The 27,282-nt window shown below is 49.9% G+C and overlaps 1 protein-coding gene across 1 annotated transcript in view; it reads right to left on the reverse strand.

The window, feature by feature from the left end:
- Positions 1–8,497: 8,497 nt before the first annotated feature.
- The window catches only part of LOC136315030 (O-acyltransferase like protein-like), a 34,432-nt gene continuing 15,647 nt past the window's right edge, over positions 8,498–27,282 (reverse strand). The window contains exons 6-12 of the mRNA XM_066246234.1: positions 25,740–25,905; positions 23,987–24,066; positions 16,051–16,164; positions 14,206–14,335; positions 13,496–13,682; positions 9,586–9,728; positions 8,498–9,285 (exon numbers count right to left, since the gene is read on the reverse strand). Of these exons, the coding sequence (XP_066102331.1) occupies positions 9,151–9,285; positions 9,586–9,728; positions 13,496–13,682; positions 14,206–14,335; positions 16,051–16,164; positions 23,987–24,066; positions 25,740–25,905 (955 nt within the window). The 3' untranslated portion in view covers positions 8,498–9,150. The remainder of the gene's footprint in view (positions 9,286–9,585; positions 9,729–13,495; positions 13,683–14,205; positions 14,336–16,050; positions 16,165–23,986; positions 24,067–25,739; positions 25,906–27,282) is intronic.

Genomic DNA, 27,282 nt, shown 5'->3' on the forward strand with positions numbered 1-27,282 from the left:
CCCAACACCTTGATCTTGAACTTCTAGCCTCCAGAGCTGTGAAAGAACAAATGTCTGTCGTATAAGCCTCCCAGTCTGTGGGAGTTAGTTAGAGTGGCCCCACAAAGCTAATACAAAAGGCACTGACATGCAGGAACAACGAAAGTCTAGTTGAAGGAAGCTCTTCAGTGCCATCTGATGCGTTAGAAGATTCTGGGTATTGAGAGAGGGTGAAGAGTCCGTGATTCAGAAGAATATTTCACCTTCCTGAAATGTACTGTGTCCCTGGAGAAACAAGGTAGGCATTCAGGGGTCAAGGCTTGGGGCTTTAGCCAAATTCCAATCTCCGGTCTTTAAAAAAAAAAAAAATAGCATCATAGATATGGTGATCTCAAGTCTCACAATTCTGGTTCCCAATTCCGTCCTACCGGCAGGCTAAATCCCCTGGCCCAAGAACCAATGGTCAGTCGTCTGAGATCAGGGAAGGTCCTCAGGGCTGCTGTGTGACAGCCTTCCCTTATTCCCACTCTCCTTAGGGACCTGCGCAGGGAAGGGACAGTTTAAGTGCATTTAGCATGTCTACAGCAGGGCAGCCCCAAGAGCCTGGTCACCCACTGGGCACTGGCACTGAGCCCTGGAGAGCTCTCTGCATGAGGAAGTGAGGGTGGGTGATGTTCCTGCAGCCAGGGGGCAGGTAGCAAGTGGAGTACAGCTGCCCTATGGGCCACAGCCTCTGCTCTTCTGTTGCACCACTGCCTTGAGCATCTTTGTTCTCAGAGCCTGCAATTTACTGCTCTGAGGACTGCCTTCTGCTCTGTGCTTGAGCACTAAGTAGAGCCCAGGAGCAGCTGGCCTTGGTTCAAACCCTTCTCTATCAGTACTAGCTGTGTGACCTTCGGCAAGTTACTTAACCTCTATGACTCTCACTTTCCCCAGCCATATTATGGAAATAAGAGTAGTGACTCTGGGTTGGGTTAAGTAAAATAAACCATCTAAAGGAATTAGCCCATTTTCAGGTCCCTGGCCGGTCCTTAGTCCATGTTAACTCCTTTGTAAGCTCACTTCCACAACTGAGAAAGGTATCACCCTGTTTGTTCCTCTCCCCTCTGGGAATCGCCGCCATCTTGTTTAACCAAACCCACTCCCCCTGTTCACAGCAGCAAGCAAAGCTTTCTCTTGTTGCTGTGATGGACCACAGCAAACCGCATTAGAAGTGGATCATTAGATACTGACGACACCCATTCCTAAATAAATCGTGCGTCCCTGTCCCCCATCGAAGGGAACCGCGCAGGTCCCTGCAGTTGGAGAACTGCGTGGCTTGTTCCCCTGCATGTGCAGAGAGCACTGTCACACTTTAACAAGATATGGCATACCCGTAATGAGAGGACACTGGTTGACCGGGAAGCACTGGGAAATTGTATTCTTCCAAAGCTAGTTTGCATCTGAATTTGGGAGATACAGAGTTAACTGAGACAGATGAAATCAGTGTTACTGAATTCATAAGCAGCCAGCATATCTCTGCCCACACGGCCAGCTGTCGGGCTGGCTTGGCCTCGGCTGTATGTAAGCAACACGTCTGTCTCTCCTGGCGGAATCGGGAGATATCAAGCACTTATGTATATTGGCATATAAGTTAAGTAAATAGATGTGGGTTTCTTGTCAACTATTTTAAAGGACTTCTTTTTTTTAGGTAGCAACTTTAATTGAATTTCCCCAAACACGTTTCTGTTGCTCACAGGTGACTGGCTGCAGGACGGTTCCCTTCCACACCTGTGAGGGCACCATCAAGTGCGGGTCTCGGCCATGTCCCACCCCAGGCTGCAGGGACAGGGAAGAGCATCCCAGGTGGTGGCACGCACCACTCCTGCTCACTGTCTATTGGACGGAGCCTGGTCACATGGCTACACCTGCAAGGGAGGCCGGGAAATGGCATCCAGCTGGGTGACCATGTGCCTATCAGGATGAATGATGTCGGTGGACATATAGCAGTCTCTCTCACAAAGAAGGAAAAGGTAACAAGATGGGGAGGGGAGAGGATTAAAGAGTGAGAAAGAAATGAGAATAGAGAAGAAGAGAGAATTATGGGTGGAAGAAAAAACTCCGCGTGCCAAGGGAGAGCCCAGGGCTTGGACTCCGGGCCGTGCCTGCAGCACTGGAGCCTGTCACCGGTTGTTATTCCGGGACTTGGGGGGCGGAGTGTCTGTGACTGCGGTGGGGAAGGGCCCCTCTTGGGTTCCCTGGCCTTACCAGTCCGCACGGCAGGTGCGCCTTGCAGCTTCCGAGTGTGAGCTCATGCTTCAGACTTTTAAAAATGGCTTTCCTTTTGTTCCCTCTCATCTGACCTATCTGATGAAATAATTTGGCCGGACAGCCTGAACAGAAACAGTGAGGGGACAGGCGTGAAGGACACGGGGTCTCCTGAGAGCTTGACAGTATGCAGCACACTCCCTTCCCTTGATGCGGTGGCCAAATGTCTTCACAAGGTTCTTAGAGCTGTCACCTGTCCTTTTATGACAGAACACCGAGGCAGGGAGAGCCACATTAACAGGAAGTAGCCGTGAGGCCCAGCCACGAGAGCCACAGGCCGGACCGGAGCCCAGCTTCACTGCTGACTGGCTGTGTGATCTAGAGGGATTCAGGCCACTCCTCTGAGCCCTGTGTCCCCCAACTATGAAGTGGGGACATCAATACTATGGACTTCCACAGGTTGTTTAGTACCCACTTCAGAGGGTTGGTATAAGGATTAAATGAGAGAATCCTGTCTGGCCCGTGGTAAGCACTTTATACATAGGGAAACTGAGGCTCGACTGGCTTGTTTCACGATTCAAAATCAGAACTTCAGCTTCCAACTCTACTGCAGCTCAAGGCGTAGGTTTTGTGGACTCCACGAGACAGGCAAGTGGCTTGCTGGACGAAACGAAGATTAATTCAAGCTTCTGAAACAGCACAAACTCTGCGGTTGGAGAAGGAAACTCAAGGCGTGGCGACAGCGGACCACCAGGAAGATCGCGGAGGGCTGAGAGAAGAGAGCGGGAGCGGAGGTAGACGGAGGACTGGCAAACACGCCCAGGCCCCGAGGCTCTCCTTTCCCAGGCAAGGAAACCGAGGCACGAGGCAGTCACATGCAACTCCAGCAGCTGGAGCTGCGGGAATCTGGCAGGACTCCCGTGTGAAGGAGAACGTGCTCGTTGTGGGGGAGGTGCCGATGGGACACACCTGCGACAGCTGGAGCCTCCCGGGCTCGCGGTGACATTTTCAGGAAGCACTCCGGACTCTGGCCTCCAGCTGCCCCCTGTCAGATGGGCACCCCTCCTCTCTTTCGTTTTGTTTTCATCTTTCTAGGTCCAGGAGACAGATAACCTTTCAATAATCTGAAATCCCAATAAAAAGCAACTCTCTCCGTAACGTACACAGTGTTGGGGAAGGCTTTCATACCGAGTAGACGTGGATGATTTTCACCAGTCCTGCATTTCTCTGTGTGCTCTGGACGCGGGGAGCGGACTGGCGTCAGCTAAGAGAAAGAACACCACCATGAGAGATGGTATTAAGTTGCTGATAACACCCACAGTTCCCTCACACACCAGGCAGGGGAGGGGAAGCTCTTCCACACTATGTATGCTCTCTGTTTTTACTGTTTTCTATAGTCTTGCTCTCATCGTCTCCCTAATTCACGTCAAGCTTCAGCTGGCTTTGCAACCATGAACATTTCCACTTAGATACCAATTGATACAGCTGAGACTTGAGCCTGCACTGGAATTATCTGAGGGCCCACTGAAACAGAGAGATGGCTGGGTCCCCCTGCCCCCACCCCCGAGTTTCTGATGCTGGAGTTCTGGGGTGGAAACTGAGAGTCCTCATTTCCAACAAGGTCCAGGGGCTGCTGCTGGTCAAGGGGCCACCTGGAGAGAAGGACCTGCTCAGATAAACCCCGCGGGCTCTGTCTCAGCCAGTGTCTCCCAGTCCCTCTGCGCTGGTGTCTCCCTGTGGTTCCAACATCACTGATGTTGTGGCATTTCATGCGACACCCAAAGAAGCACCGAGGAAGCTTCCAGAAGAGACTGTGGCGGTCAGCCCGGGGAGCAGAGCCATGCCACGTGGCACTGGGTCTTGAGCATTGAGTCCCAAAGTGACCCCAGGAGGCACTCAGACCTTTCCTCGCTCCCAAAGGGGGTGTGGGGCCCATGTCTTTCCTGAGGTCTGTGTGTCTCTGGACTCCCCACAGCCGGCCTCCACCCAAAGTCCGGAGACCCCCAGAGCAGCCTAGAGCTGGCCTTTCTCCTGGCTGTCCTCTGACCCAGGGATTCCAGCACCCTCCAAAGAGATCTCCATCACCAAGGACGGAGGTCCAGCGTTGTCCCTCAACTTGGGTGCGGGTGGCATTTGTCCCGTGCATTGGGTGTTAAAGATCCAAGAACATTGAGGTCAAATCCGACAGGTGGTCCTCATCTTAACAACTGAAAAATAAATGAAACATAAGATTCATTTCAAGTTCCTCAGAAAGAAGGCAGTGAGAATTACTGCAAAGATGTTGTTTTCAGTTGAAAATAACATACTCGATGAGAAATCATAGTTATATTTCCAAAAGAATTAAGTGGAAACCTGTTCTGGTCCTCATGACCATCCAAATTTCCTTGTGGGCTGGCCATGTAAGAGGAGGGAACCATGAATCCTTTGACTCTTGTAATTCACAGTTCAACAAGTGCAGTTTTTCTAGGAAGCTTCAGGGGCATTTCAGCAAGGCAACGGAGCCCTGCACTGGTCTGGTAAGTGCTGCCCTCTTGTGGCCACCTGAATATATGCAGCTAACACTTTCTGGAGTCTGTACATCTTTTCCTTCAGATCAAAGGGAACCGAGCCCAGAAACTGACTTCTCCCAGCCGAAGGGGAAAGGTGAGGGACATTTGCCACACTCACATGTTTCCACAGGATAGAAACTGTTGCTTTGATGGCTGTCTGCTTCAGCGATGTTCTGCGCACAGAGGAAGTAAGAGAAACTGTCCAGACAGGTAATATTGATATTTCTAGACTTTGTTAAAGAGAAAACTTGGGAAGAAAGAGAACAGGTTTGTATATATGAATATGTATTTATGCATGCATGTATACATGTATAGATGGACACATATGCCTACATACGTTGCACGTGCCTAAGCACATGCATTGTATTTTGCTCCTCTGTCCTGCCCAGACAGACGAGCAGGAAGAACAGGCTCTGGTCCTGGCTCCCTGGTGACTGGAGTGTGAACTTGGATAGGTAACGATCTTCCAGGGCCTCAGCCACCTCACTGCAAAATGATGCCATTGACACTAATACAAAATAATATGGAATGCAAACTGTAATTGAAAAAATAAGACAAAAAATCAGCAAACACATACACAAAGATCACATTGAATGCATCATCTGTAAAGTCCCTGTCCGTTCCAAATTCTGACTCCACTTAAAACAAAATCAAAGAGAAACCGTTTTCTGTCGCCCATGTCACATTCCTGAGCTGGCACACCTTGCCTTCCTTCTTCCTCTTGCTGCTCTTGGCGTATTCCCTAACAAACAACTCTATCATTTTGGGTTATTTAGCTGCTACCCACTTTTTGCACCTATTGAGATTTCCATATCATATAGTGAAAATTTCCATGTTTCTTTTTTGAATCCTCAGCCAAGGGCCACCCTCTGTCCCAGTGCCCATAGGCTCCCAGTGCCTCCAAGAAAGAAGGACTTATCTTAGGTGAGGAGACAAGAGCAGTTTTTATGAGGCCACGGTGAGCACCCAAAGCCTGAATGAGGGGGCACAAGTGTGGGAAGAGGGGACGTCTCTGCGTGTGACATCTGTGGAACCCACTGTGCTCTGAGTGGTCACAGTGGCCTGAGCACCAAGCCAGCCCAGCCCACACCCTGTGCGGAGAAGTCACGGGAGAAGGCGGTATGCTTGGCAGGGTGGCGTGGGGACGGCGGAGGGGGTAGAGACACTGGCCCTGCCAGCAGCTCTCAGCAGCTCCGATGGCAGAGCAGGTGCGGGTGGAGGAGGACCAGCTCCATCAAAGGGAAACAGCAGAGTCCACATGTTCACAGACAAGCGAAGATGCCCCAGGCTCTCCCAGAACCGCTGGGAGGAATGTGAGGAGGCTGGTGTTCAGTACACCCACCTGCTGGGGGGATTCTGTACTGCTGACATTACCTATTTTTACCCACAGGCTGGTTGTGAAGAAGGAACATGGGTTTCAGAATTTAGGAAGAATCAGAGGATGCTTACTCTATGCTGGTCCTGCTGTCTCCAGAAATTTGTTTGACTGTATTCTTATACAAACTTCAAGCATATAAAAGAAATAGAGAAAATCCTATAATGAGGTCCTATGTATATACTTAAAAAATTATTAGTACATCACCACTCTTGTTTCCTCCATCTCACTTCCTCTCAATGTTACTTTTAGGGAAATACCAGATTTTTATTTCATCTTGTTCATAAATACTTCAGTATGCATCTAACAGATAAAGACTCTAAAAAAGAAAAACATAACCACAATGCCATTATCCTATTAAAAAATTAATAAGTCCTTAATATCATCAAATGCCCAGGCAAGGCTCGAGTGCCCAATTGTCTCATAAATGTTACATGCTTTTTTGCAGCTTTAGAATCCAAATAAGGTCCACACAGTCTATAAATCTTCAACCTCTGTATTGAACTCTATATTGAAACAAAATCTAGAACAAAACTGATCTTCTCTTTATGTTTTATGAAATTGCAGTAGTGAGGAGGGTATATATTGTTTTCCTTATTTTTTTTAATTATTTTTATTTTTTATTTATTTTAGAGGAGACAGAGAGAGAAGGGGGGAGGAGTAGAAAGCATCAACTCCCTCCCATATGTGCCTTGACCAGGCAAGCTGAGGGTTTTGAACCAGCAACCTCAGCATTCCAGGTCGATGCTGGATCCACTGCGCCACCACAGGTGAGGCCATGTTTTCCTTATTAAAAAAAAACAAAAAAAAAAAACTTCCCACCGCTGTGTTAATCATCGGGAAGCTATTTCCAAGGGCCCCAGGTTTCTAGCCTCATCACCGGAAGCACTTGGCAATCGGTGGGCCCAGCCACGTTGGCAGGAGAGTCCTTTCCCGCTGGGAACCATCTGGGTCTGTAGTGTTCCTCCTTCCTGTAAATGCCACCCGCCCTCAAGGTCTCCTCGGAGGCCTCATTAAATCAGAGGGCTCGTGTGTCGAATCAGCCACCAGGGGGCTCCCGAGGAACTCGAAGACCTTCCGAGTTCCCCACAAACCCTACTTGGTGTGCTTTATTACAGAACATGCTATGGTGGGTCTCCTCACTCAGGACAAAGTCTGCCAGCAGAAAAGGCCAGATCTTGGGGAGATGTGGCTTTGTTCCCCAAAGCCAGCTATCCACCGCTCTGACAAAAAATGTAAGGTGGGCAGCCCCCACTCCCTTGGTGGTCTTGCCTGAATAACCACTGGATGGCAAAGAGAGCGTGCGCAGATAGGGGGCGTTCCCAGCTAATCAGTTCCGTGTAGCCCCGTGATTATGCATACATTTTTCTATTCATACGTACACAAAGAGGGTGTTGTTATAAGCAATGCTAGACACGTAAGTAGGGATAGTCAGCGTGAAATCACATACTCAGGAAGAAACTGGACCTCCAGACTCTCCACTGGCCTCACCAGTCTCTCCCCATCTCTAAGCCTCATGGCTGGAAACTGAAGGGTGGGAACAGAAGCCACGTGCGGGGCTCTCCTTCCTCTCCACGGGGAGTTTTTGTTGGAGGACTGTATTAGTTTGCTAGGACTGCTGTAACAAGGAACCACAGACTGGCTGGTTTAAAACAGCAGAAATGTCTCACCTCACTATTTCAGAAGGCTGGAAGTCCTCAGCCAAGGTGTTGGCAGACCCGTGCTCTCTTGGAGGGCTCTGGGGAGAGTCCTTCCCTGCTTCTTCTAGTGTCTGCTGTTTGCCGGCCACCCGGGGGCTCCTTGGCTTGTAGATGACCATCTTCTGCCTTTACATCATCTTCCTTTGGTGCATATCTACCTCTGGGTCCAAATGTCCCCTTTTTGGAAGGACACAAGTCATATTGAATTAGGGCCACACACACACACACACACACACACACACACCATGGCTTCATTTCCCATGATCACCTCTGCAAAGACCCTATCTCCAAATAAGGCCACACCCTAATATACTAGGGGGATTAGAACTTCCTATCTTTTGGGTGGAGATACAATTTAAACCATCGCAGGGACCACGTTGTAGAACAGATAATATTTAGAAGACTTATAACAACAAACACATGAATTGCGCACCCTAGTGAGTCACATCATCCCGAGGGTCCAAGGAAAAGTTAGAGTCTACAAAGGCGTTACAGTAACACAAAGACTATTATAATGAGGAAAACTGCATACTGTGATTTTAATAAGAAAGGTGAGTGTTTTTAACCCAAATTACATTCAATTCACTGCAGTTGATGTTCTTCTACAGTCACTGATACAGAAAATAAATACAGAATGAGACCAAAAATATTCAGAATATTTTTTTTGGCTAAAAATATACATCAAAAGATAATTATTATGCTACTAAAAAGATTATCATAGAACTCTTGTATATAGTTAACACTTAGAATTCTTCTATAGATTAAACATAGAGGACTTGTGTTCTGTAAATATTCATAAAATCAGGTTCACACCCACTTTCAGGAACACAGGCTTTTGTCACATAAACAAGGCCACCCTTGCATTTGTCCTTCACTGCCAATAAAGGGCCATCCATTCTTTCTTTTTTCTTTTTTTTTTTTCTTGTATTTTTCTGAAGCTGGAAATGGGGAGGCAGTCAGACTCCCACATGCGCCCAACCGGGGTCCACCCAGCACACCCACCAGGGGGCGATGCTCTGCCCATCCGGGTCGTTGCAACCAGAGCCACTCTAGTGCCTGGGGCAGAGGCCACGGAGCCATCCCCAGCGCCCGGGCCATCTTTGCTCCATTGGAGCCTTGGCTGCGGGAGGGGAAGAGGGAGACAGAGAGGAAGGAGAGGGGGAGGGGTGGAGAAGCAGATGGGCACTTCTCCTGTATGCCCTGACCGGGAATCGAACCCAGGACTTCCGCACGCCAGGCCAACGCTCTACCACTGAGCCAACCGGCCAGGGCCTAGGCCATCCATTCTTTAGGGGTTTTACTACAACATCCCTGGCCCTGCAGGCATCGATCCCAGAAGGCACTGCTTCAGGTCCTGGCATGGTCTCTCAATGAACAGCGTCAGAGCCAGCCCAGCGATGAAGGTCAGCAAACAGTGTCCGAAGAAGAGATAGAACTGGAGAGAAAGAGGGCACAGCGGACACAGTCTCACTATAGGAGCTCTCTTGTGTTTGGATCTTAAAGTTGTACCGTCCCGGTGTGTGAAATGGCTCTGTGGACAAACAGCCCTACACATTAAAAATAAAATAAATAAAGCAAAGATATCATCCAGCACTGAAGCCTGCCCTTGAATAAAACAAAGAACAATGGGCTCCCAACAACAACAACACCAGGCTTCTAACAAAGCCAATGGGTTGCTTTGTTGGCCAAGAAGAGACCAGCTGGGTGGCCACAGCGCGGAGAGCTACTGACTCACCATGGTGGCCTCCGTGTAGTGAATGAGTGTCTCCTGAAGCCCGTTGTAGAGGATGATGAGGACGGGGTGCACCAAGTAGCAAGCGTAACTGATGCTGGCCAGGAAACCCCAGACACGGCAAGAAAGCAGCTGGTTGACCAGACCTGGAGAGGACAGCACCGATTCATGGAGCCATGAGCCCCTCTTGGGCCTGTGAAGACACTGTGTCATTGCCACTCCTGGGAGCCACACCTGAGTCTGTGCGCCTCTTCTAAGAAGGCCTTCATTCATTATCATTTTAAGAGAATGGACCATCCCCCCAAAACACCCCTCTCCCCATTGCAGGAAGATGGGAAAATAAGAGATGCTAGTATTGAGTTTACAGTTAGTTTACTTCCTTAGTGTGCTTTTGACCTCTGAGCACAAAACCTTCCACCGATAAAACAAGGTGCAAAGTCTTTCCGGTGGCCTGGGTTCTGGCTCAGAGTGCAGCCACACAAGCTTCTGGGCCTGAGCACGAGGCAGTTGACAGCCGGGCCTCAGATTGTTCATCCATTATTGGGCGGCTTGCCTGCGATCAACCTCTAGGTCCCTTTCAGAACAAACGTTCCACTACTCGGATCCCAAAGACTTCTTATTCTTTTAGAATGGGCCCATCTAGTATTGAAGTTTGAGGACCACTGTTGTGGGGGACAGGGCCTCACAGAAAGATTTTAACTGGAGGAGTAACATGGGCACCTCAACAGAGTAAGACCTTGAACGGAACCGGACCAGCATGGGTTGCATTGGCTCTGACTGACAATGGCGGGAAGGGTGATTTGAGCCCTCAGGGTCCCTTTTCGTCCTGAGAGTCTCAGTTAAACACTTCTTCCAATGTCCTTTGATGGATATGCTTTTCTAAAGGTCATCACGTGGACACATATTTTCTCCAAATTTATCTAACCCATCACCTCCCACATTCACCTATTAATCAACCGTGATATCTTCAAATAGTGCTGGAGACACAAACTTGGGATATCAGTAACACCTCTCACTGTGACTGGCTAAAAACAACACACTTTGCAAAGATAAATCACTCAAGAATGAACCAAAGGGCTTGCTGGTGCCCTGGGTTAACAGAGGCATCATTCGTCCTTAGGCTGATGATGGATAATAGCAGCTACTAGTCCCTCTGTAATGATACAACCGCAAATCTGTTTCATCTTCAGACAACCTTAGTCCCTCTTCTCTAATCAGAATAGGCACGAGCCCCTATTCTTCCTCCAGCAGGACTTTTGTGACATTGCCACCACACTGTGGGCAGCTCTGTGGACAGCTCAGGGTCATTGTCATCAGTAGGGAGCAGTGTGAGGGAGGGTCACGGGATCCAAACAACTGCCCATCAATGCAGATACACGTCAGAGGAAAGGCAGCCGTCTTCCCTTTAATGTCATTTCTCCATAGAAGGCAACACTTTGAAAACTAAAATATTAAATTAAAAAAAAAAACCCTCATCATTATATAATCCTAAAACTCAAGAACAATTTGAATAACCAAACATCTAGGAAGGGAAACTATGGAAAAGACACAAAGAACACAGGTCTTAGGCTTCGCACCTGGTCCCTGGTTCACTTTCCAGCTCAGCCACGGCCCAGCCATGTGACCGTCCCACATGGCTTCATCGCCAGACATCGTCCTCACTGAGAAGCAGGGCTAATTAGAGCCCTACCTATATGGGTGTGGCCAGTACCACCTGGGACCGTGCAGCCCAGTCTCCCCGGGGCCTGGCATGACCCTGTGCTCCGACCATGGAGTGGTATGATCACTGTATCATTTTTCTCCTTAAACCATGGTTTCCAACAATCTCTGCTGACTGGATGAGGTTCACAGGTCAAAATTTAAACCCATCCTCATTATTTCCCAAGGGTATAAAGCAGGAGTCCCCAAACTACAGCCTGTGGGCCGCATGTGGCCTCCTGAGGCCATTTATCTGGCCCCGCTGCACTTCCGGAAGGGGTACCTCTTTCATTGGTGGTCAGTGAGAGGAGCACATTGACCATCTCATTAGCCAAAAGCAGGTCCATAGTTCCCATTGAAATACTGGTCAGTTTGTTAATTTAAATTTACTTGTTCTTTATTTTAAATATTGTATTTGTTCCTGTTTTGTTTTTTTACTTTAAAATAAGATATGTGCAGTGTGCATAGGGATTTGTTCATAGTTTTTTTTATAGTCCGGCCCTCCAACGGTCTGAGGGACAGTGAACTAGCCCACTGTGTAAAATGTCTGGGGGCCCCTGGTATAAAGGGTAAAAATGGACGACAATTGCCGGGACGCAGAATCTCAAGGGATTGAGGAGATGTTCTGCACAGTGGCAGTTTCTCCGGGATTGTACACATTGGAGTCAGAGGGGAGGGCGAAGGGGTTGTGGAAACCATGAAATCCCCTGGTCGGAGGCAGGAGACCAAGCAGGAAAGCCCTGGGATGGGATCGGAAGGAAACCAGTAGACACAGACTTCTTTTACAGATCCGGTATAGGATGGTTAAGTTAGCCACGAACAGGAAACTATCACAATGAGGGTATAGGATGGTTAAGTTAGCCAAGAACGGGAAACTATCACAATGAGGGTATAGGATGGTTAAGTTAGCCACGAACAGGAAACTATCACAATGAGGGTATAGGATGGTTAAGTTAGCCACGAACAGGTAACTATCACAATGAGGGTATAGGATGGTTAAGTTAGCCACGAACAGGTAACTATCACAATGAGGGTATAGGATGGTTAAGTTAGCCACGAACAGGTAACTATCACAATGAGGGTATAGGATGGTTAAGTTAGCCACGAACGGGTAACTATCACAATGAGGGTATAGGATGGTTAAGTTAGCCACGAACAGGTAACTATCACAATGAGGGTATAGGATGGTTAAGTTAGCCACGAACAGGTAACTATCACAATGAGGGTATAGGATGGTTAAGTTAGCCACGAACGGGTAACTATCACAATGAGGGGACGTGAGGTCTCTGCCCTGGCACTTGGTCCTGCTGTGATATCCCAAAGGTATGTTATCAGCTATGTTAACTCAGATGCCGAAAACACAGGCTCAGTTCAGGTGGAGACTGGCCTTTGTTAGAGACAAATACCGCCCTCGGACATGACTGCCTGCCATGACTTGCTGTTAGAAAGTTGTGATCTCAGATCATCCTGTGTGGTTACTTCAGATCTCTGAATGTGAAGGGTCGCCATGCAGGCCCCCCTTGAGCTTGTTGGGTTCGGTGTGTGGCCCCTTTTTTGTCCACATGGGCCTCCACCTGGCTCTAGGGCCACCGCTTCGGGGCCCCAGGGCAGTGAGGGGCTGGCGGCTTTTCTGAGTGTCTCCTGCCAGCCTTTGTCACCCGCTTACTGACACCTCAGTGCCCTGGCTCCTACCGCGTGCCACACTGAGGGGTAAGGGGAGAGAGCATCAGGGGAGTTGCACAAACATTTCTAATCTGGAGAACATTCCTTTCTTTCCATTTAAGCCCCCCTTTTTCTGCCTGATTTTCTGCATGGTGACGGCCGGGCTCAACAGGAGCAGTGTCCCTGGTTATCAAAGGGCTGGAGGGGACCTTGGTGGCTATTCAGTCTCTACTCCCTGACAAGTGAACCAAGGCCAGGGTGGGTTTCCCCAGAATCTTGTTCCCTGCCCTGGGGTTTTCTGTTGTGCTGCCTATTCACTTCCATCTTCCAAACCGCCTCCATCAGGGGCTGCGTCCATTCCTCCGAGGACCTGCATTTGCACATAAACCAGTGTAAAAATCCAAAACAGAATCTGGGGCCGTTCACCCTCAAAATATAAACAAACGGATGTAGCTGAGTCATTCCCCAGCAGATAAAAGCCCCTCTGTGCACACTATTTTCACACCTGTCACCTTTGAAGGGGCGGGGGTGGGGAGACACACGCGCACCCTACCTCCATAGCCCTCGCGGCACGCGAGCAGGACCCAGCCCACGGCCGCCGCCCACAGGGTCCGGTGCAGCGCCTGGTAGAGGGCGGCGGCGGCGGAGGGCGTGGCAGAGGTGTCGTCCAGTGCGTAGGCCACCGCGACCACCGCCAGCAGGGTGGACAGAGAGCACGCCCACCCCAGCAGGGCCTGCACCTGCAGGGCGAGGGAAGGTGCCACTCACAGCTCACCCTGGCCACTGCACAGTCACTACCCTGTCATGTAGTCTTACTTGTCACGTCAGGTGTGTATATATAAACCTTCACCGGTACCCAGATTGGACTAAAATGGAAGGCTCAGATTAGGGGTTACAAGGGTTAGGGCTGGGCAGGGTGGGGGTGGGGTAGGGCTGAGGCCATGGAGGCAGCACTGAGGAGCCCTTTGTGGTGACAGAGGAGTTCTGTGCCTTGGCTGTGCCGGTTACACAAGTCAACACACGTGACAAAGCCACACCCAACTGTCTACCCACACATAAATGAGTACACGCAACACTAGCGGGCCTAAGGTCCCTTATTGTCCAGTGTCACTTTCCTGCTTGTGACTGTGAACCATAGTCAGGTCCCACGTTACCGGGGTTGGGGGGGAAGCCTGGGTCACGGGGACACAAGACCTGAACTGTTCTTGCCACAGCTCTTGAATCATTTTTAAATGGAGAAAAAGAAAAGAAAAGAAGGCTTACCTTGGTTTTGAGAAGGTTTGCCTGGTTTTGGTGCATGAAGAGGCTCAGCAGGAGGCCCACAAGGAAGGGCCCGAAGCGGCAGTAGGGCTTGGTGTAGTACTCCGAGAAGTACAGCGCGGCTGCCTTTTCCCTGCCATACACAAGGGAATAAGACAGAAGGTTATGTTGGACCTGGACACAGAAAAGGGGGTCTCTCAGATGCCCACTGAGTCACTCAGCACATGCGAAGTGAAATCTGGGGTGCATGCTCCTTTCCTCAGTAACGATCCATGAACAGTGACCTCATGACCCTGCCATAGCCCACAGCTGGCTTGCTAAAATTCCAAATTCCCCTGGGCCCTCCACCCCAGATCCCAGGAAATGAGATGCTTCCATTCATTTTCAGTAGTTGTTTCTGGTGGCTGGTATGTCCGAATGACTTGAAAAACATGGTTCTCAGAAGTGAACCTCTCCTGCAGAAGTGACTCTCTTCCTGGATGCTTGCACAAAAGTCGGTTGCCTGGGCCACACCCCAGTGGTTCCCCTAGAGGACCCTCATGTGCATCAGAGTTGGGTGAGGCAGAGGTGACCCCCTCTCAGTCACCTGGCCATGCCCACAGAGGCCAACGACAAGGAGAGAGGGCATGATGTTCTTCTGGTTAAAAGTCTTAGGGTGTAGTCATTCACTCATTCATCCTGCTCACAAGTACATATTAGGCACTTATATACCAGGGATGGTCCTGGGCTATTTTATTTTACATCAGGTGGTCAGTGAAGGCTACTCCAAGAAGGCGACATTTCCATAGACACCTGTAGGAGCAAGCCCTGCCAAAATCTAGATTCTAAAGGGAAAGCATTCTAGCCTGACATGTGGTGGTACAGTGGATAAAGTGTCAACCTGGAATGCTGAGTTCAGCAGTTTGAAACCCTAGGCTTGCCTGGTCAAGGCACATACATACAAGAGGCAACTGCTGAGGATTGATGCATCTCTCTCCTTCCCCCTGCCCTTCCCCTCTCTCTCTAGAATCAATAAATAAAATTTTTTTTAAAAAAGGAAAAGCCTTCGAGTGTAAGGGAACAGCAAGTGCAAAGGCCCTGAGGAGGGAGCATGGCTGGTGTGTTTAGACTCAAGGAGGCTGGTGTGGTTGGTCTAGGAGTCAGCAAGTAGGGGAGTGATGAATAAGGTTAGACAGGGATCCTGCTTTGAGATGAGTGGATGGCCACTGGGGGAATTTGAGCAGATGACTAACAGGATTTGAATTTCATTTGCCTCACTGATGGCCACACTGAGAATAGATTAGCAGGTAATTGTACCAGTTTTATCCTGTATAATAATACACAGGGTGGTTATAAGGAAGAATTGTTAGACGCATCTCTCTGGGGAGGCAAAACAGCATAGTGCGTAAGGTCCTAGGTTCAACTCACACCTATGCCACTTACTAGCCATGTGACGTTGATCAGGTAACCCCCAGCTTCCTCAACATTCAGTCTCCCCATCCAACACCAGAGCCTCACAGCCGGGTTGCCGCTGAAGGAGAAACGCAATGCAGCCACACGGGGGCGCTCCTCTCCTCCGAGTAGCATTTCAGTGGCAAGAGGACCCCCCCCACACACACACACACACACACACACACGCCACCCTCCCACACACACGCCACCCCCCAATGCAAGCTGAAAGATTCATAAGTTTGGAAATAAAAGTGCAATCAACTTTTTCATCTGGGACAAATATTTCCCACCCAGTTTTCCCACCAGTTGTGCACAGTGCGAAACGCCTGCCATTCATTCCCCAGCCCTCCCTGGGAGATCTTGACCATTCTCAGAGCAGACGAGGGAAAGAGTCCGCGGGCTGAGGACCGCGGTTACCTTGCTTCTGATGGCGCCACCACGGGAAGGTTATAAGCCAGTGTGAGCGAAGCAGCGGCAGTGAAAGATGCCAAGAACAGCATGGCCCCGAGGAGGACAAGGACATGTTTACTTCTGCAAAGAAGAGAGAACATTGACAAGAGAGCTTATTCTCTTTCACCGCAAAACGTGTGGACATGGGAGGCTTGAAACCTTGGCAAAGGCGGGGGTGGGGGGCTTCCGTCCAGCCAGGCTGATGGGGGGGGCGGGGTGGCTGAGGGAGCGCGAGCTGGGCTGCAGGTGGAGAAGCGGAGTTAGGCTGCAGAGCTCACCATGCACCAGCTGCGCGACCCTGGGCAGGACCTTGAACGCGAGTTTCCTGTCTAGAAAGGGATAGTAAAGGCCTCCTTACCCGCCTCACCCTGAAGTTGACTGTATAGCTCAAAATGAGACCATGCTTGGGACACTGGGCACACAGGGGAGGGAGACCCCCCCACACCAGATGCAGAGTCTGAGAACAAATATCTGGGTGCAAGTACTTCGTGTGAGGGTTCCAATGTGGGATAAGGTAGTGAAACAGGGAAGCAGGGAAACCCAATGCAAAGATGAGCTACCAAGGTAACCAATGCTCAGTTCTTCCAGAATGTTCTGCAGAGCCTTATGGAATGCACCTGAAAACTGTCCTGGGAGATGAAAGAGGGAAGCGTTTTTTCTAATGTCATCTGTTCCCCTGGGGTCAAGGGTGAGGCCACACAAATGAATTCCTGCACGTGTTGGGATTGTGCATGCATGAGGTGAAGAGGGTTCCTGAAGGAGTCCCAGCTATAGCATGTAAGAGGTTCTGAGGCAGGAAGCGAGATTCAGGGCACAGGCTCAGAGAGGGGCACCATCTGGTTGTACCTACTCATAATTCTGAGAGTTGGGGCCAAGAATATCTGCAGTGGTCCTCTGCAGTGGAAAGGTATAAGACACTCCAGGCGCAGCCTTAACCAGAGATACCTTTGACAATCCTATTCCTCTGCTTGAAGCTGCCATGGTTCTTCATGAGGAAGAGATGAGCTAGCTTTCAGTTATCACCATAATAATACAGGGAGAAAATGACTGTCATCCAGAGTGCCAATTCTAGTTTAGTATTAATGCTCAGAATGGAGGTAGAGTCTTAGCTCAGTGGTGCTGTGATTGATTAGTAATGTCTGCAGTGAGTGTGGGTGGGGGGGGGGGGGTATGGTAACAATGCTGTATATTTACCATGCCTTTTGCCAGACCCTAGCCCTGTCCTTAAATTACTTGCATTCTGTGCTAGTTTATTCACTGAAGAAAAATTAAAAGCCTACCTTTTATCCTTCCCTTCATCCCTCCCTTCATTTAAAAGCTCAGTGTAGTTCCACAGTCACAGCCTTGGATAGTGTTGGCTTATGGCTGAGGGAATAAAATCTGTCTTCCACTACAGACTCTAGGAAACATGCTGACATTATGCCTGACTAGTGGTGGCACAGTGGATAGAGTATCGACCTGGGATGCTGAAGTCTCTGGTTCTAAACACAGAAGTTACTGACTTGAGCATAGGATCATCCAGCTTGAGTGTAGGCTCACCAGCTTGAGCACAGGGTCGCCAGCTTGAGCGTGGGATCATCAACATGATCCCATGGTCGCTGGCTCAAGCCCAAACATTGTTGGCTCAAGCCCAAATGTTGCTGGCTTGAACCCAGAGGTTGTTGGCTTGAGCCCAAACATGGCTGGCTTGAGCCCAAAGGTTGCTGGCTTGAACCTCAAGGTAGCTGGCTCAGGCCCAAGGTTTCTGGCTTGAGCAATGGGTCACTGAACGGTCAAGGCACATATGAGAAATAATCAATAAACAACTAAAGTGACTCAACTACAAGTTGATGGCTTCTCATCTCTCCCCTCTTCTCTCTCTCTCTCTCCCTCTCTCTCTCTCTCTCTCTCTCACACACACACACACACACACATACACAAAGATGCTGACATTAGAGTCAGGTCTCCTCAATCACAAGGACACTGAAGGGTGTTCCCTCCAGGTGTGGAGTAGGGAGGTACCAGGAACTGACTGTCCGAGGTGCATGGTGAACCATCCAGTCAGGTCATCTAATAAAAACCCACATTCAGGCCCTGGCCGGTTGGCTCAGTGGTAGAGCGTCGGCCTGGCGTGCGGGAGTCCCAGGTTCGATTCCCAGCCAGGGCACACAGGAGAGGCGCCCATCTGCTTCTCCAGCCCTCCCCCTCTCCTTCCTCTCTGCCTCTCTCTTCCCCTCCCAGAGCCGAGGCTCCATTGGAGCAAGGATGGCCTGGGCGCTGAGGATGGCTCCATGGCCTCTGCCTCAGGCGCTAGAATGGCTCTGGTTGCAACAGAGTGATGCCCCAGATGGGCAGAGCATCGCCCCCTGGTGGGCATGTCGGGTGGATCCCTGTTGGGCGCATGTGAGAGTCTGTCTGACTGCCTATCCATTTCCAACTTCAGAAAAATACAAAAAAAAGAAAAGAAAAAGAAAAAGAAAAAGAAAACCCACATTCAGCCAGGTCAGTATTTGTTTAACTCCCTGGGGGATGTGAGCCCAATCTGTGGCACCTCCTCTCATGAGTCAGATGAGCCTCCACGAGCTACTGCTCCAGCTAAGCCAATCAAGCTTCCTGAGAGAAACTGCTGTGGGCTGGCTTGTGTCCCCCCAAATTCTAACCTCAGCACCTTAGAATGCAACTTTATTTGAAGGCAGGGCCTTTAAATAGATACTTAATATGTAATGAGGTAATTGGGACAGGCCCTAATGCAATGTGACTGGTGCCCCTAGAAGAGAGACTAGGACACAGACACATGAAGGGAAGCCGTGTGAGGACACAGAGAGACCTCAGAAGCAACCGACACTGCCGACACCTTCATCTCGGCCTCTGGCCTCCAGACTGAGGAGATAAACGTCTGCTGTGTGAGCCACTCAGTCTGCGGTGCTGTCATGGCAACCCCAGAAAATCAATACACGAAGGTTCCAAAACACCCAGACAGGGACACAAAACACCCAGACAGGGACACAGTGACCCACACCCCACCCTCCCTCCGGTCAGCCCGTTGTCCTCCTGAGTCACCAGTCTGGACCTCTGCCCACAGCACTAGCGGCCTGGAGCTAAGGCCTTCCCTCAGCCAACGTAGGTCAGTGGTGACATTTTCAGCCTCCAAGGAAGTTGCTCCCAGGACAGTGGGACCAGAGCCTCAACACTACCCACACTCCCACTCCCTCAGGAACAGCGGTCCCTCAGAAAGACCATGGCCCAAGAGGAGGAAGGAGTAGCAGAGAGCCTCTCTCTGGTCTGAAAAGAGCCTGGGCGGCCTCGAAGGCCTCTGCCTGCCCCAGCGTCCTGGGCGGGATGCGCCACAGGATCTGCCCTTTCTTCAGTGACACCTGGCCCAGCAGTCAGAGTGGCCTGCTGCAGACACCACTGCCAGGAAACCTGCAGGGGTGTGCCCTTTCTCCCCCAGGGCTGCCAGGCTGACGTTACTGCTGGAGATGGTGGCAGGGGGCAAGGGCAACTATCTCAAAGGACAGGTGACCACCAGCACCTGCAGGCACTCGCCAAGGTGCCCAGAGCCTTCAAGGGGCCCTCGCCTCTCACAGAGCCGAAGCCTGGGACAGGACAGAGAACAGGCCCGTGCTGGCTCTGCTGCGCCCAGCTACGCCCCTGCTCCCCAGAAGCTCTTAGGGGCTCCCTATCTTGCCAGAGGAAGGGTTCCTCCCACGTGGAGCCCCACTGGGCCTCAGCACGTCTCAGCTTCGGCTCGGGGAGCCCCTCCTTTGGTAGCAGGAGGATCAGTGACCCAGGGGTCCTCTGGGTGATCGGCCGCCCCTCTGAGGGACTTAGGGGTAGGGAGTTTGCTCTTTGTACAAAGAGCTTTTTTATTTTTGTTAAAGTCTTTATTCCAAAAATAAATAGCAACATGATTACCAGACCTTATTTGCATAGTCAGTCTAATATGCTTTTTTCAGTTTTAGGATGCTATCAAAAATTGCAAACATACACACCCACCCTGAGAAAATAAGACATGAGATTAGGATGTTTTTGTTCTGGGGGAATGGGCAGGAGAAAGCCTGGGCCCACCCCTCCCTCCCTCCAGTATGCATGTAGGTACAACCCCGCCCCCCGACTGGGCCCCCATTCAGGGTCTCCGCGTCCCTCCGTGACCCTCAGAGGAGATGGAGTTGAGAAGTTAAGAAGCAGGACGTGTGAGAAGGGGTGAGGCTGAGCAGAAAGAGGGGAACACAAACTCTCCAATCTCGAAGCCCTCCTTAAAGCCTGCTCCACCCCAATACCTTCTAGAAAGGGTGGTTGGAGAGGAAGGGGGCCGAGGAAGGGGACCAGCTGCACAGACAAGGGAACCCTCTGTGGAACAGGGACCACACGGAGCTGACAGTGAGCGGCCACCCTGGATAGCTGTAGCTGAGCAGATATGCACAGTGGGCTCTGCGGCCTCCCTCCCCCAGCCCCTGCAGAGACTGCGAGGAGCCCTGTGGTTACTGCTGGAGATGGGGGGAGGGGACAAGGGTAATTCTCTCAAAGGACAGGTGACCACAGTGACATGGGTTTGCACATCACTGACAAGTAAGTACTGAGCTAGTTCCCGTGCGTGATCTCGTCCAATCCTGCACCGCTGAGGAGAAGTGTTACCGCCTCCACTTTGCAGGTATGAAAAATGATGATGAGAGTCCAGCGACTTACCCCGGGTCCTCTAGCTGGTCACTTACCTGTCAGGATTTGAACCCACGTCTTCTGACTCAAGCTCACTATGCCAGCAAATCACCTCCTAGTGGTTAGCCGTGGAGCAATATTTTAACCCTCAGTCAAAAACTCTTTTACATTTGAATTTAAAGGCTTTGTGTGTTTAAGATAGCATATGATAACACAGATGCGCTTTTTTTTTATGATCAATTCTTAGATTAAAATAGCCTTACCAGGCAGTGGCACAGTGGATAGAGTGTCGGACTGGGACACGGAAAATGCAGGTTCGAAACCCCGAGGTCGCCAGCTTGAGCGCGGGTTCATCTGGTTTGAGCAAGGCTCAAAAGCTTGAACCCAAGGTCGCTTGGCTTAAGCAAGGGGTCACTCAGTCTGCTGTAGCCCCCTCCCCCCCCCCCGTCAAGACGCATATGAGAAAGCAATCAATGAACAACTAAGGTGTCGCAACAAAGAATTGATGTTTCTCATCTCTATCCCTTCCTGTCTGTCTGTCCCTCTCTCTGTCTCTCTCACAAAAATTAATTAATTAATTAATGATGTCTTTCCCTAGCCCAGGAGCTTGAATATTTGCATGCAGCTCAAAGGGCAGCCTGAGATTTAAATGTCTGCTTTGAGCAAGGCATGAATGGGAGACCATGAACAGAGCTGGTCAGCACTTATATGGAATTTAGCTCTATCCCTTAGGAATCCACAAGTCACAGTTGAATGTGAAAAATGAAAGGTGTTTTTTTTTTTTTACATATCAAAATAACAAATTTTGCAGTTTGCTCGGTGTTGTTAACATCCCCTACTGTCAATGGTGTGCTGAGATGGCCAGAGGACTAGGTGCTGAGACAACCTTGAAGGAAAGCAATTTGTCCTTATGCCTCAAGATCCCACAAGAGCCTGACCAGGCGGTGGCGAAGTGGATAGAGAATCAGACTAGGATGCAGAGGACCCAGGTTCAAGACCCCGAGGTCGCCAGCTTGAGCACAGCCTCATCTGGTTTGAGTAAAGCTCTCCAGCTTAGACCCAAGGTCACTGGCTCGAGCAAGGGGTTACTCGGTCTGCTGGAGCCCCACGGTCAAGGCACATATGAGAAAGCAATCAATGAACAACTAAGGTGTCGCAACAAAAAACTGATGACTGATGCTTCTCATCTCTCTCCATTCCTGTCTGTCTGTCCCTATCTATCCCTCTCTCTGACTCTCTGTCTGTCTCTGTAAAAAAATAAAATAAAAAATAAAAATAAAAATAAAAAGATCCCACAAGACACCTCTAACCTTTGACCAAGTAATTCCTCTTAAGGATATTCCAAAGAAACATCAAAAGTGGAGACACGTGTTGACCACAGAAATGTTTATCAGACTATTACTTATATAGGTGCCAAACTGGAAATAATCCAAATATTTAACAATAGGGGAAGGTATTAGCAAACAGTAGTTTATTCACGGGATGAACTATTATGCAGACATTAAATTATGTTTACTTAGAAAATAAAATGCTCTAGGGAAATGCTTTTGTCATAAATCTACAAAAGACAGTTAGTTACTAAAGTGTATATCAGAACCCTTTCAAGCAGAAGAAGCTGTTCAGAGAAAGATCAGAAGGGTAAACACTCAAAATATTGACAGTGAGTTCAGGTCTCTTGAGGGAAGAAATGAATCAAGGGTGATTGTGTTCCCCTCTTTTTATCCTAATGGGTTTTTGTTGTTGTTGTTGTTTTATTTTTATTTTATTTTTTTGTGACAGAGACAAGGAGAGAGATACAGAGAGGGATAGATAGGGACAGACAGACAGGAAGGGAGAGAGATGAGAAGCATCAATTCTTCGTTGCAGGCCCTGGCTGTTTGGCTCAGCGGTAGAGCGTCGGCCTGGCATGCGGGGGACCCGGGTTCGATTCCCGGCCAGGGCACATAGGAGAAGCGCCCATTTGCTTCTCCACCCCCACCCCCCTCCTTCCTCTCTGTCTCTCTCTTCCCCTTCCGCAGCCGAGGCTCCATTGGAGCAAAGATGGCCTGGGCGCTGGGGATGGCTCCTTGGCCTCTGCCCCAGGCGCTAGAGTGGCTCTGGTCGCGGCAGAGCAACGCCCCGGAGGGGCAGAGCATCGCCCCCTGGTGGGCAGAGCATCGCCCCTGGTGGGCGTGCCGGGTGGATCCCGGTCGGGCGCATGCGGGAGTCTGTCTGACTGTCTCTCCCCGTTTCCAGCTTCAGAAAAAAAATACAAAAAAAAAAAATTCTTCGTTGCAGTCCCTTAGTTGTTCATTGATTGCTTTCTCATATGTGCCTTGACTGGGGGGCTACAGCACACCAAGTGACCCCTTGTTCAAGCCAGCGAACTTGGGCTCAAGCTGGTGAGCCTTGCTCAAACCAGATGAACCTGCGCTCAAGCTGGCAACCTCGGGGTCTTGAACCTGGGTCCTCCGTGTCCCAGTCAGACACTCAATCCACTGTGCCACTGCCTGGTCAGGCTCATCCTAATGGTTTTTAATGGTTTTTTCCAATGTTCTTAAACTTAACAAAAGAGAAGAATAAATCTTTTAAAATATGGCATGAATAACGCACAAACCATCAGTTTCTTCCTGAATTATTGAGGCCTTTGTCTAGAGCTTTTCTACAACGAACAAAAATTCAGGTGATAAATCTCCAATGGGGAGAAACAGGAATACCAATGGACTGCTTGGGGCGCAGTAAATCACTTCACTCTTTCCGGAGAGCAATCCCACAGCATGTCACAAAATTGTCCCTGCCCTTGGACCCAGTAAGTCCACTTGCATGCATGACCCTGAGGAGAGAACTAAGAGAAAGGGTAGCGTGTTCTAAGAGTGCACTGTGGGGCCATGCAGAATCGTGAGAGACCGGAAACAACCTGGACGCCCCGCCTTCAAACTGGTGCTGAATCCTAGAACTGACAAGGATCCAGGTCCTGTCAGTGTGTGGAAATGTCCATAAGGACAGTCACATGGGGAAAGCTGAGCACAAGGTGGTGCACACACATACTGATCATGACTCGGCAAAAACGCGACCGGAAAAAAAAACAAACCCGCAGACCGACTGCGTAGGACAAAGACCAGAGGAGAACAAAGAAGGAGGGAAACAGTGGAGCAGTTTGTCTTCCTAACCTTCCTGAGCAGCTCAGAGCCTCAATTTTCAAAGCTGCTCTCCCCAGAACTGGAGCATTCTCTCAGAGTCTTGTGGGAAAGGCCACACAGGGAGAAAACGTGTATCAGTAAAGACTCACTTTCCATGGACGAAGACTATGGCCGGGGTGGTGAGGTGGAAGTGAAAGTCGTTGGCAAGGTACCACGTCCAGCCGTTGCACTGGAAAGAGAGCAGAGGTGACTTACTGCTGGCCACCACCCACCAGGTCTGCCGCCCCCTGTCCCCGCTGCCTGGACGGGGACTGGTGTGCCTTAGGCAGGTGGGGGAACTTCCACGGGGAGAGAAGGGAGTGTTGAGCTACAGACGCCTTGCACACCTCATCTCATCTCATCTCATCTCATCTCATCTCATCTCATCTCATCTCATCTCATCTCATCTCATCTCATCTCATCTCCTCTTTGTAACAAGCCTGGATGGTGGGATCCAGCTGACAAGACAGAAATCCGGTGTTCTATCTTGCTTAATAAAATTAGATAAAAACAATAGCTGATCTCCTAAGACAGTTGTGGGAACCAAACTCGATCATGGTACACAAAGGCAAGGACTAATTATCGTCACAGCAGTGCGGCCGGAGTCAGAAGGGTCACGCCAGTCTCTCTCTCTTGCCCTGCCACCGTCCCCACCCCCACTCCAGACGAGTTCTGTGGGAAACCCAGAGTTCCCACGCATGATTGCTGGGAGATGGTCTGGCCAAAGCCACATCTTCCCCCGGGCTGCCCACATTTATGTGAAATGAGGCAGCTAGCTGCATTTCTTCTTCACAGGGAGAAGTTCGGGCACTAATCTTCTCCAGCGCTTCGGTCCCCCCTCCCACTCCCTCTGTCCAAGGGAGACCAGGTCTACCCAACGAAAGTCACAGCTTCCCTTGTCGCAGTTGGAGAGAGGTTTCATGGTAGGGAAATTTGTGAGGGCTCAAGACATGACAGCCCTCACAGCTCTGCTACCAAGGATCTAAAGTGGGCTTGACCTCAGAGAGGTGACTGGCTGGTGTCCCGCCTTGACCTCAGAGAGGTGACTGGCTGGTGTCTTCATCTCTCATTCTCACCCTTGGTCCAAGCCAGCCGGCATCTTGGGAAACAATCGGGCCGTCCTCCATGTCCCCGTCACAGGCATGGGCCCTCCTGAAGTCAGTTAGACGGTGAGACGGGCGCTGTCGGGGCTGCTGGGCACTTGCAAACGGAAGGCAGGGTCTAGTCGCTAGGTGATTATGTGGATCACTGGCCACACTCTAGTGATTCTCTTCAGCTGCACTTTGAAGGTATATGCAAAATCAGTGATGTGATTTAATTACAGCTATCTTGCTTTCATTTGCTCCAAGTTCATCATGAAGAAATGAGGACTTAGGGGAAGCCAAGACCAGGATACACAAATGTTGTTGCTCTGTCAGATCTGGCTTGAAATGGAGAATTCCTTACGGTGAAGGCATGGTGCAATGTTCCATCTGTTATAGGCTCTCCGTGGAGGTGAAGAAGCAGTTCTTCCCCCCTGGGGCGACATGGACTGGGACAGGAACCTCGATGGACAGGGTCAGCTGCATTCAGGACACGCACCTAGGTGGCTGATCCCCCAGTGCCCACTACCCTGCTTTCTCCCTCTGCTTCTCCAGCCACTGCACCTGCCGAGACTGGTGAAGTCAGCGCCTCCTCCATCCAAAGAGAACAGCCTCCCACCCACAGCCCACCTTCTGACAGCATCATCATTATTCCAAAAAATATGCTGGAGAAAAGGAGACCAGATTGCTCAAGTTGAGCTCTGGGAAGTTCACTGAACCATGAGACATGAGACACCCTCTGTGCCCATCTGCCCTTCACAGCCAGCGCTCCGGGACTCACCGTGTTCTGGACCGACAGGAAGTCATTCAGCAACAGCAAATTTGTCCACCACGCTTGCCGGCAACTGTCCACGTGGAACTTAGGCACCTCCCAGACGGGCCCCCAGGGAACAAGGGAGAACAACCCGACCAACAAGCACATGGAATATATGTGAAGAGGCTGCAACCTGGCAAGAAAGAGCCAGATGAGAGAAGGTGACTCCACAGTGGTTCCATGGAGTCCCCTGCATGGGTGGCATTAGCCACCAGACCCAATGACCAGCAGCTGCTCCCCCAGGCCTCCCTTCCCACCATCTGCAGCCTCCCCTTCCCCGGGGAGGGTGAGTTAGCCCCCTGCTCCCCTCAGAAGCAGAGCTTGGGTCAGATGTCCATGGGAGGGACCGTGGTACCATCTGTGTCCCCCCCCCATTAGCTACAGCCCTCTCTGGGGTGCAGGGGGAAGCTGTGGGGGGCGAAGCAGAGGCTGCTGGGAGGGCTGTGACTCAGGAGTGAGGCCATAGGGGAAAGAACCAGAAACGTAAGCTCTGGTTTTGTCTAATTGTACACACTAAGAAAATCGTACCACTTCTCCCTCCCTTCTCCCCTCTTCTATGGAAAACACAGGTGGTGATTTCTTCTACTCTTTGAAGGAGGAGGATTTCTGCCTCCTAAGATTTTTTTGAGAATTAAATGAGATCAACAAGAAGACAGTTTGAAACACTGACAGTATCATATAAACGTACATGTGCTTCAGTCTTTTCCAAGCTTTCAGAGGATTGAAAGTCAGAGTAGGTTTTCAAAGACTAGAATGTACACTGTTATTAGCCAGCGTGCAGGCTTGAGAAGCAGGGCTTCTTAGACCAGGTGGGCAGGAAGGTAGATTTAAATTTGCCTTCAAAATGTCGGCTGCATCAAATCAGCAACTGTACTGGTAGGAATTTACCTGCAAATGTGCTCATACAATATCACAAATATGTATGTACATTATTTGAAATAGCAGAAAGCTTGGAAATTACGCCCATGCCCATTAATGGGTTATAGACATGATGCGGTGCCCAGGCAAACTTTAAAACCAGCGGGGCAGTTCCTTGCATGCAAACAGAGGGGAATGCCAGTGAGGAATCATGAACTGGAAAGAGCGCTGTGGACAATAGTGGGTATAGCAGAGTAGAGCAGGGGCAGTCAACCTTTTTATACCTACCGCCCACTTCTGTATCTCCGTTAGTAGTAAAATTTTCTAACCGCCCACCAGTTCCACAGTAATGGTGATTTATAAAGTAGGGAAGTCACTTTACTTTATAAAATTTATAAAGCAGAGTTACAGCAAGTTAAAGCACATAATAATAATTACTTACCAAATACTTTATGTCGGATTTTCGCTAAGTTTGGCAGAGTAAATCTTTACAAAACAACTTACTATAGTTAAATCTATCTTTTTCTTTATACTTGCTCCGCTACCGCCCACCATGAAAGCTGGAACGCCCACTAGTGGGCGGTAGGGACCAGGTTAACTACCACTGGGATAAAGTATAATCCTTTCAGAAAAAAACAGCGCATATAACTGC

Source organism: Saccopteryx bilineata, chromosome 11, assembly GCF_036850765.1.
Source record: "Saccopteryx bilineata isolate mSacBil1 chromosome 11, mSacBil1_pri_phased_curated, whole genome shotgun sequence".
Taxonomy (NCBI): domain Eukaryota; kingdom Metazoa; phylum Chordata; class Mammalia; order Chiroptera; family Emballonuridae; genus Saccopteryx; species Saccopteryx bilineata.